The sequence below is a fragment of the Pygoscelis adeliae genome, unplaced genomic scaffold, assembly GCF_000699105.1.
Source record: "Pygoscelis adeliae isolate BGI_AS28 unplaced genomic scaffold, ASM69910v1 Scaffold22, whole genome shotgun sequence".
NCBI classification, from domain to species: domain Eukaryota; kingdom Metazoa; phylum Chordata; class Aves; order Sphenisciformes; family Spheniscidae; genus Pygoscelis; species Pygoscelis adeliae.
The window spans coordinates 2,288,231-2,299,017 of record NW_008824350.1 but is presented as its reverse complement, the minus strand read 5'-3'; the positions used below and the strand labels follow the sequence as shown (position 1 = coordinate 2,299,017).

The 10,787-nt window shown below is 38.9% G+C and overlaps 2 protein-coding genes across 2 annotated transcripts in view; one reads left to right on the top strand and one right to left on the bottom strand.

The window, feature by feature from the left end:
* TMEM87A (transmembrane protein 87A) overlaps nucleotides 1-190 on the bottom strand; it is a 26,793-nt gene extending 26,603 nt beyond the window's left edge. Inside the window, exon 1 of the mRNA XM_009319249.1 lies at nucleotides 35-190. Coding sequence (XP_009317524.1) covers nucleotides 35-190 — 156 coding nt within the window. The remainder of the gene's footprint in view (nucleotides 1-34) is intronic.
* Nucleotides 191-1,029: 839 nt separating this feature from the next.
* The window catches only part of GANC (glucosidase, alpha; neutral C), a gene marked incomplete at its 5' end in the record, with an annotated part of 26,537 nt that continues 16,779 nt past the window's right edge, over nucleotides 1,030-10,787 (top strand). The window contains 9 exon segments of the mRNA XM_009319213.1: nucleotides 1,030-1,100; nucleotides 2,672-2,780; nucleotides 4,331-4,458; nucleotides 4,993-5,175; nucleotides 6,049-6,097; nucleotides 7,524-7,590; nucleotides 8,980-9,076; nucleotides 9,636-9,816; nucleotides 10,701-10,785. Coding sequence (XP_009317488.1) covers nucleotides 1,030-1,100; nucleotides 2,672-2,780; nucleotides 4,331-4,458; nucleotides 4,993-5,175; nucleotides 6,049-6,097; nucleotides 7,524-7,590; nucleotides 8,980-9,076; nucleotides 9,636-9,816; nucleotides 10,701-10,785 — 970 coding nt within the window.

Here is a 10,787-nt window from a genome sequence, read left to right as displayed (position 1 = left end):
GGCGCTGTCCCCGCCGCCCCTGCCGGGGCGAAACCTGCGTACCTGGCCGGGGAGGGCGGGCAGAGAGCAGGTTTCGCAACGCGCAGGTTACTTCGGGTGCAGGCTGCGCCGCTGGAAGGTAGTCCGGTTGCAGGGTGTTAAATGTGGCAACAGAGTCCCACAGACCTGGTGCAAAAACCCGAAAGCGCATGGGTATCTTCAGGCAAAAATGGGAAGGGTTAAATTGCTTAAATATATGGTCACTGTGAGGTCTCTGATAATAATCCAGGTCTATTAATATTTAGGTCACAGTAATTGTGACCAAGTCTTCATGGCTGCCATCTGCATTATATATGCATTATATATGTTGCATGTATATAATTAATGAGTATTTTGTAAGCATCAGCTCTTTATCTGCCAGTACTAATACCTTATTCTCTTCCACGTGTGTCTGAACTCAGCATGTTATGGGAAGTATTTTCATGACAGGCATTACTGGCAGTCCATTTTTTCAGGCAAGCCAAAAATTTACTGTTATCTAATAGATCTAAAAGTTACCTCAAGCCTAAGATATCAAGATATCAAGAGATAACATAGAGCTGTCAGCAGGGCCATCAGAAGCCTCCCTCCCTCCCTCATCAGTCCCACTGCAGGTAGAAGAGAAGGGTGCAGGGTTTCTCCTTTCTGCCAGTCCTGCCTCTGTCTCCATTCTTATTACTGGAACATAATATTTGACTATAAGGACTGTAGAGAGAGATCTGGCTTCAAAATGCAAAGCCCCAAGAATTCATTCGTGCTGAAATTCAGCTCTGTTAGTCACAGATTCAATTGTTTGCCAAAATTATCAAAGTTTAAAAGGAAATGGTTTTGCATGGAACTAAATGTGTAAGAAATACTTCCCATATCCAAACACAGTAGTTCAATGTCCAACACATGTCACCACAGTTGTCTGCACTCTCTTTAATCCTTGCCCCTCTTGAGGAGAACCCCAATAATCTGATCATTCAGCAGGTGTTTGGTGAACACAATTAAACATTTTCTTTATCTGCTCTTTCTAGTGTCCAAGATGAGGCTGTGGACAAAAGCACCTTTAAGGAATGCAACCAGATTGCTTTTTACAGGTAAAGAGAAGAATTGTAGTGTAGGGTTGGGGGTTTTTTTTTTAAACTGGTAAGATTAAAAGATACAGGAAGTAGTTACACATTGATTTTTAATCACAGCAGATCTGCTACTTTCAGGATTTATCTTTCAAAGTGAGCGTTCCACTCACCTGTCAGCAAGCAATAATCAGCATATTTTAAAAGGTGGAATCTTACATACAAAACCTCTTCTGTTAAAATTCAGAAGAGTCAGTCCTCTCATCTGACAAAGCCTCAGCAATATTTTAACTATAGGTACACTCAGACGCAGGTTGTTTTTGTGATGTGGATATTTCTTGATTATCCGTAATTCAAAATGACAGAATTCTCAATAGAAACCATTAGTCTGTGACAATAGCATAAATGATTACAGTCCAGTTGAACAAGTACCTTGGCCAGAATTCAGCATCAAGTCTAAATTCTAGCTCATTAGTCTCTTAAAGCTAATCTTAAGCTAAGTGATCCTTCTCATCCCATTTCTAACTGAAATACCCCTCCTCCAGCTTTTTTTCCTCCCATCCTCCATTGTCTTCTATCCACTGCTGCCTGGGTGAAAGGAATGATTGCCGAGTGTTATACCAATTAGCCACTGACGTACTGGGTTACAGTTTCAGATATTCATTTCTGTTCTGCAGGAAATTACGTTCAGAAAACCCCCAGAAAACCCCAAATAACATTTTGCCAGCGGGAGCAGGACTCCTTCCTCTTTTCACACCAGCCCTTTCTAGCCTGTCACCATTTTAACTTAACACATCTAATTTCTCAGCAGGAGGTTGCCACACGTTGGCAAGTATCAGATCCTGTCTTTGCTATGCTTTTAAAAGAAATCCTTTATCTGATTGCTCGCATTTGTGCAGTATCTGTTTGCAAGGAAACAGAGACAGTTTACTAATGAAGAAGCTTCCCTTTAAGGTAGCCTCCAAGACACTTATTTTCAAAGAGTTCATAAAACCTGGGCTCAGCAAAGAGCATTCTACAAACAGTTAAAAGAGCCTCTGTTTCAGGGTCTCTGCCCTAAAAACATCATCAGGGCCAAAAGCTCTAGTCAAAACTGTGTAGTCAGCAGGCTTGTTGAAAAACAATTTCCTCAGTGCATATTCAGGAGGTTACAAATTACAAACATACACTGTTTCATCACCACAGAATGTAGAAGCTGTTCACTGGGGAGTTGGGTTGCAGACCAAACAGGGGTATATGACAGAAAATGAAAAACAGATTATTCAGCTGAAATTTCTAGGGTCATGAAAAGAAGAAGAATGTAACTGGACAACTGAGAATTTAGTTGGACACCTGAATGAAGATTATTGTTAAAAAAAACCCTATAGGGTGGTGATGGGTGACCAAACCCCTCTAACATCTCATTCATAAACATGTATGTGCGCTCAGAACTATATTCCTTTTTTTTCTCCTTGACTTAAAGTGCTGATGATAATTGTATTTGAAAAAATACAAGACAAAATTATTGAGTAAACATTTCTAACAATATTATGTCCCTCTGTGTAATATAAGTCACAACAATTAGGGAGACCTAAAATAATTTTCTGTCTTGACAGGCGTCAGAAACTTCTACATCCTGGAAAATCCTTGTATCGAGCATTGTTGGATTCAGTCACATTAAGTGATGAGAATGTTAAATTCCAAATTATTCATGAGGAGAATAAGGTGAGATCCCACCTAGCATAAGAACGTGCTTACAGAAAGAGCAGTGAATATTATCAACAAGTCTGATAATATTTGCAGGGTTTGAGATTCTTCAGTGGTAGATATTTAAGATATGATGCAAAGTATCAGCCTAAAGATGTCCTTACTGGTCCGTATTTATTTGACAACTTGAGACGGTGCAAGCAGAACAGATATTTTAAGGAACTTAAAAAAAATCTTTAACGACTTTATGAAAAATCTGAATAGAACTCTTTTTAGCTGAAAAAAATGTTTTTAATTCAGAGTTTTCTTCACTATTCCAAAATAATAAATTCTTTTTCTGTAGTGGAATAAGAAGACCTATGTTCCAGCACCTCCTAATCATACCGTTGTATTTCTGTGTTTGCTCAAAGGCAGTTTTTTGGGAAAAAGAAGTCGTCTTCTCATTTAAGAAGACAGCCAGGAAGAGGGGTGTCTTCTATTTCTCTAATTTAACAGTTTAGCAGCTAGCACATTCACTCAGGGAACAGGCAACCTAACCCGCCCTCAGATTATGGGAGTGTGGAACTACAGCTCTCTTCCATGGTCTAAGCATCACACTATGTAGATATTCTGCATAAATGTATTTTCTGCCTCTCTTGTTAATCCTGACCTCCTTTGCAGTCAGAACAGAAAAAGGAGCCCATTTTTTGTCTAGATTTTAAGGTATATGAAAGACTGAAGGCTCTGTGGCTTCCTAGACTATTTGGGGGTTTATACAAAGATGGCATAATGTAAAATATTTCCTAGGAAGCAGGATCTGGAACTCCAAATGAATCTTTCTCTCTTGCCTACTCTGCCTCTGGTCTTACGGGTCTTTCAATTCTTTCATGCCTTTGAAGAGCGCGGGGCTGACTGGCTTCCAGGTAGAGGGAAAAGATATCAGGCCAAAACTCTTCAGCCAGTTTTGTGTCTCATGGGAGGAGAGATTAAGGAAGGAAAAAACCAGAAAAAAATCTGATTTGTGGTGTAGGGGTCCTCCACGGAAGAAAAATGAGTCATTTTGTATGAGCTAGAACAGAGTGACTTCCCAGTTCCCTGAACTGTAAAATAGCAAGTTACAGTGGATAGGGCAGTATTATGCATTTTCTTCAGGTGTCTTTCTGACACAGTTCATCGGTGTCAGCATCACTGTGAATAGTAATGAACACAGAGCACTGATGTTTTTGCAGAAAGCCCACATCTCAGTAGTATCCCACTCTTACACTGACAGCACAATAGGGAAATTGTCCAAACTTCCGAGATTAGTGTATACTACTCCTGTTTTCCATGCTGCTTGTGGGGAGAGCTACAAAATGCTAGACAGGAGAGACTTGAAGATAGAGTCCACTTAAAAAGAGTTGCTTCTTCAAAAGGGAGAAGTAGAGTTAGCTGGTGTAAATTCAGATGGACGATGATTGTTGCTCAGCAGCGCTAAAGAACATTAAGTCAGAAAGCAGGCATGTTTTTTTCCAGATGGTAAGTGTTTGGTGATGTTGAGTTGAAAAGTAAGTTGGTATTTGTTATGAGTTTATCTGTTTGTTCGCTCCCAGGTTCTTCTACAAGTAGAAATTTGTGAAATAGAAGGCAATATTTTCAGGCTTAAAATTGATGAGGCAGCTCCTCTCAGAGCAAGATACAAAGTTCCTGATGTTCTTATAAAGGAACCTACCACCCAGAGGTAAGTGATGGGAAGATGATTTAGCACCTTAGTAACTTATACAACTTCATTTGCAAGAGTGTTTTCCCTTCTCCCTCATTTGCGCTACACTACAGTTGTCCCTCTACAATACAAAGTTGGTACAGGAAGAGAAAATAAGAATCCATGTGGTTAATTTACTTTCAAAAATTCATGTTAAATACATAGGAGAAAGTTTTGTCATATACGTAAGAAACTTGAGGCTGTTTGACCCAATCAGAAAATAGCCTACTTGTTATGATCATCATTTTTACCTAAGGCATTACCTGTTAATGTGAAATGAATGCAAACTCTGGATAGTTTTCATGGCAGTTCTGTAGCCACTTGTTGCACTGTGTAGTGAACCCTGAACACAGCATGTATTTCTGGGGTTCTTTGCCTCAACATTAGCCTTGAGGTTTTTATAATGTATGTGGATATTCTCAGCCCATCTTTTGTTTCAAATTGTTATTTAGTTACAGTGGATTTCATGTGCTGCTGATTGATATAAAGCTGTTGTTGCTTTTCATTTGCCAGACTCTTTATATCTGAGAAAGAGGCAGGTATTTTGGTGCTGTCAAGTGTTAATGAGGACTACAAACTTCAAGTCACAGCAAACCCCTTCCAGATTGAGCTACACTCCAAGGGTGAGACTGTTCTGAGCATGAATTCCAATGGGTTGTTATATTTTGAGCACCTACAACCACCTCCCAGTGATAGGTACAGTATCTGTCTATCGCACTGTAGTATGTACTGATTGTGCTGTAGCTGAAGATAAACAATTCTATGGAATTGCAATTTCTGTGATAGAAGCTCTTATGCATTGAAATCTGTCTTCTCTTTTACTTCATACCAGTAAGTACAATGGTGAAGTTTTAACAAAGAAATTCTAGATCAATTAACTGCAGACTGTTTTAATCCCTTGCAGCAGCCATGTTCAAAATGCTAATCTCATTTAATGGCCAATCCTGTAAAACACTAAGGTATCCTGGTACCCCTTGTCTTTCTCGGGAGTGAGTGATGGTAGTATGATGAGGTTATTAGTTTCATCTCCTTTTATGACTCAACCTACTCTTTAGGTAGGTTTTGTTCACTATATAAGCTCTTGAAATAAGTTTTGTTCAACTTGCAATGTGCCATATAGCTGCAAGATTTTACAGGTCAATCCCACTGCAAAGTGCTGAAAGGATGAGAAACCACAGTGCAGGACATGTCACGACTAGGAAAAGAGCATAGCAAGTGTCTCTCCTAGAGAGCATTATTTCAAAAATTGTAATTAACAGAGAGCCCTTAACAGAGAATAACAAAGAAGTGAGGATCTTCTGAGTGGGTAAAACACTGACACAGATAGAAATAAATGTGAAAGGCCAAGGAGTCAACCTAACTCAAATACAGAGTGAAGGTTATTTTAAGACATTGAATATTAAAATTATTTGCCAGTTAGAGCTCTCAACTATGACACCAATTTTCAGAATAGTCACGCACTAAAACTCTTATATAATGTATAAGGCAATGCATAATGCTATATGAGTTTTCTGTTTGAAATCCTTCCTTACGTTAACAATAAACTGATTATGTATTTGTTTTCACTAGAAAACCTATAGCAGAAAACAAGGAGGAGGCAGGAAGTGATTCCTCTAAGGTAACCCATGCTTTCTCCAATTTCAGCATGAATATTTTGTAGAAAAGAGAATTGATTAATTAGAATCACATGTTCATGATTTCTTCTGGTAGTATGTTTACAAACATAGTCTAACCACTTTCCAGTGAAATTCAAAAAGGACCTGGTATTTCATATTGAGATATTTGCAAATTCATAGTTGAATAAAGGTTTATGTGTTTTACCCGGGCTGTAGAAGGCATCAGTCAGGTAGATCTGGCTCAGAAATGTTTTTTCCATGGCCTTTTTATTTAGAATTTCTTTCTCTTTTGTTCTCTCATTTGATTTGGAGTAGATGTGTAAAAGGGAGTTTTGTGGCGATATTTGGCCATTTTCAAATTCCCTGTTCATTGCAAAGAGAATTTCAAAAGAATGAGACCTGTTTTATAACAGTCCAAAAATATGCCTCCGCATACATTCATGCTTAGTACAGAAGTAAGATTCTCTCTGAAAAAAGACCAGGTCCTGGCAGTGCATAAAGGCACATACCAGTTTTCTCAGGAGGCTGAGTTATGTCCATGATGTAATTTTAGCCTCCTGTAGAGCAGATGGCTGCTTACTCCACCATCCTGTTATAAATGGCAGGAGATATGCTGCCTTCAGCATACTTGTGTCTGAACTCTGGGTTCTGCCAGGGAGCGTGCTTGCTTTGGGGGAGTCATACAGCTGCAAGAGGCCACATCCACTTATTCTGGGGTGAATGTAGAAAAGAAAACCAGGAAAGACACTGCAAAAAGTGGAAATTCTAGGACAACAAATGGCAGGGCACAAAGCTCAACATTTGAAGGAGGCTAAAAGTATGAGTTACACAGGACTCTGGAGAGTCTGGAGAGTTTTTCTGTTGTCTGACCTCTACTGTTTAGGAGCGTGGGTTGGTTTCTGTTTGTATAGGTTTTCCTGTTTGGTTCCATCCATACAACCTTAGCATTTTATAATCATGTTCAACATCCAGAAGAAAGACATGTTTTACTGTTAGAACAATCATTCACTGGAACAACCTCCCCAGGGACATGGTAAAGTCCCTATCACTGGACATTTTCAAGATGCAATTGGACTGGGTGCTAGATAATCTCATCTAGGCTCCCTTTCCCACAAAAGGTTGGACCAGATGATCTTCTGAGGTCTCTTCCAACCAGGGCTATTCTGTCATTCTATGATTCTATCCAAGACCTCAGGTATTACTTTTATGCTGTAGCAGAGTGCACGTGTGCTCCACTAGCACATCAGTTCTTCAGTGTAAATTCCTGCAGCAGGATCTGAACTGTGGTTTGGATTTATTTATATTAACCATATTTGACAAAAAAACAGTTAACAATGTACAAATCTCATATGAATAAACATATTTTTCATAGAAATACATTATGTGAGCAGTTGCATTTGCTAGGCTTAGCTATTTCTGCTTATGCAGGAGAAACAAGAGGATCTAGGTCTCTGGCAAGAGAAATTTGGCAGCTTCTTAGACATCAAAGCTCATGGTAAGCGTCAGTCTAGTTCTGAAAACAGCTGTACTGCTTTGTATATACTTGTGTTCATTCAATATTTCTGTCTGCTTTCTGTTTAGCTGTTTAATGTTTATCAATGTCTCACTCGTTCCTTCTTTTAACTTGCCTATCAGATATCAGTGATGGGTAACAAATTTGACAGAAGTACTGGAAATATTAATTAGATTTCTGTTCAGGAGGGAACATATTAAATGTGACCCATTTCATCAGCTCACTGTGTACCATTTCTGACACAGCATAACCCTATCTGCGTTGGCTGACTGGTATATAATACATTATTTCCTTTTTATTTTTTTTTTTTCTCTTTTAGTATCAGCACATAACATTGATTTCACTTGTAGTTTATTCTCACGACATACCAGAAATCATGATATCTAAGCATTAATAATTGTCACAGAAAAACTTTTTAAGTGGGGGACTACAAAAGGAAATACTGAGCAGTCTTAAGGGATAAGAAGGAGGTTATAGAAACCAGTAGCTCAAATACAATTTAAATTTTTAATTACCAAAATTTATGACCATCTGCTGTCTGTCCAGTTGTATTCTGCATTAATTGGGTTGGTTAGCTTAGTCTGTTACCACTATCGTGCACACTTCTATAGCATCCAGCACAACCCAGCAGCTGCAGCAGGGAAAGGGAAGTCTGAAAGAGCTTCCTTTTGGTGACAGGGGCTTCTTCAGTTCACAGTCAAGACACGAAGGGGCAGGAAGCTGTTGCCCTTGTTGTTCATGCTGTATCTGATGTATTAGGCCAGCATCATGTTTTTTTCTGCTTCTCTGTGTTGGAGGAGTAAAGTCCATATGGTCAGGTTCTGATCCTGAAGCCACTGCTTGTCAGTCTACAGGGTCTCTGGTCACCTGCCAAAAGTTGCTCTGGATTCAGTAATGTGACAAGATGACATCACTGGCAGAGGCTCTTATGCATGCTACTCCCCTGGCTGAGGCTGAAGAAAAGAGCGGTAGAAAACAGGCAACTCTGACTCTAAAGTCCACTCTGCTGTACCACTGTGCTGCAAAGCTTGGCTTGTAGGTACTGGGATAGAAACAGGAGATAATTTTCAGCAGTTTCACTACAGAATAAAGAAGGGACCCACTATTACATGGTTTTTTTTTCTATTGAAGTGATTCATTTTATCTTCTTAAGCAGATCAAAATCAGAGTACAATAAAATCTGTTTGAAACATTACCTCTATAGTACATAAGTAATAATGAAAGTGAAGTTGAAAGCAAGTATGAAAGAGCTAATTATTAAAACCTGCTTTTTAATATTTTTTTATTCAGTTAGGTTGCTCTGCTCTGTTGCTTTCAGCTAAGTCTGAGAGTAGAACTCTGTGGTCTTCTCTTTTAATGTTATTCCCACAGGTCCTAGTTCTGTAGGCATGGACTTCTCTTTACATGGATTTGACCATGTTTATGGAATACCACAACACACAGAAGCACTTCTTCTCAAAAACACCAGGTAAAGGTGGCAGATTGCTAGTGAAAGCAGTATCGTTTTTGTAAAGGAAAGCTATAACATTGTCTTAATAATTTAATGCAGATGACAGCTTGAGATATGTATATTATATATGTATATTTTAGTTTAATGGTACAGCAAGCTGGATCATAGCCCCTGTCCACGTGGAGTGAGCTCTGCTTTCCCTTTCCACTCTGCAATTTCATGAATGACCCCTTCTGTTCTCTCTCAATTTTCCATCCAGTTTTTTTCAGAATTGCAGGATTGGTGATGTTTAAGCAGAACTCTTAAAAGAGAGTTCAGAATTCATATTTTAGGACTTAGAGCAAATGAGCAATAGTCTCACTGGCAGCAAAAATGTTGTTTGATTCAGATAGCTAGGGCCAAAGCAAAGACGCAGTAAACTAGGCTGTCCACATTTCAGCTCTGGATGCTAAACAAAAGACCATAATACAGAGCATTCAATGAGTGTTTACTGAGGTTAGTGGGATGGCAATAGAGCTAAAATTGGCCTAGTACAGGATGCTTACATGTAACAAACACATCTGTTTGTTTGTCCTAGTGATGGTGATGCCTACCGGCTTTATAATTTAGATATCTTCGGCCACAAGATACATGACAAAATAGGCATTTATGGTTCAGTGCCCCTTCTCTTAGCACACAAGCCTAACAGAACTTCAGGGATCTTCTGGCTGAACTCTTCAGAAACGCTGGTGGATATTAGTACAAAGGCAGTAGCTGAGGTGAGTTGCTCACTTTCTTCAGAATGTAATAATGAAAGAAAACACTCCAGGGCAGGGCCAACAGGAACATGACCACATTATTGGGGATTGATCTTTTGCTCCCTAATGAAGAATTGTCAGTCTCTTCCTCCTGTCCTCCCTACTGCTAAATTCGTTGTATTAAACCACTGAAAAGAACAAGGAGATGACTCCTTTCAAGAGTCAAGTTATAGAACTTGTATCTTAACACGTCTACAGGAGAAGGCAGAGAGGAAATGTGTAATGTTGGAGCAGAAAAAATCTACACAGGTGGATATAGCAGGCAGAAAAAAGAGTGGACAAAAATCTTGACAATCTCGTGGATTTGAGGAATTTTTCTGAGTTTTTAAATTCTTGGAGTTGTCACACATTTCTCCTTAGCAGGCTCATTCTTCTGTGGAATGTAATTGACCTTCAAGAAACATAAAACGTTCAGGAAGTGAACTCACTCAACTCCTGAAACACAAACATATGAATTCTGTTAAAATTGAAACAGTGAAAAAAAAAATGTTGTTTTATTCCAGCACTGCATTACGTGGTTAAAATTATTAATTTTCTTTATTACTCATGGTATAGTTATAGATATTACTCAAAGATCCTGCAGAAAATACATAATCTTTAATTACAGAAAAGCTTTAATTACTTTGCCCCTCATTACCCATTTTTCCTCATGAACTATTGCTCTGTATTTTGTATAAGCAGTATGCAAGGTAAAGGATTTGTGAAGGATATATAAGAAACATTCAGTCTGTATTCCTAATACTTGCCAGGTATGTGTTAGCGAGTTTTGTGGTTTTCCATCTTTGCTCCTTCATTGAACAAAAGTTTGATAGAGAGATTCAGTTTTACCTTGGTTTCCTTCAAAGCACATGCCATCCGGATCTGCTGCAGAGACTGTTAAGCAGAGGGCAGTGCCTCTAACTGATGTGCGCTGGTTGTCAGAAAGTGGGATC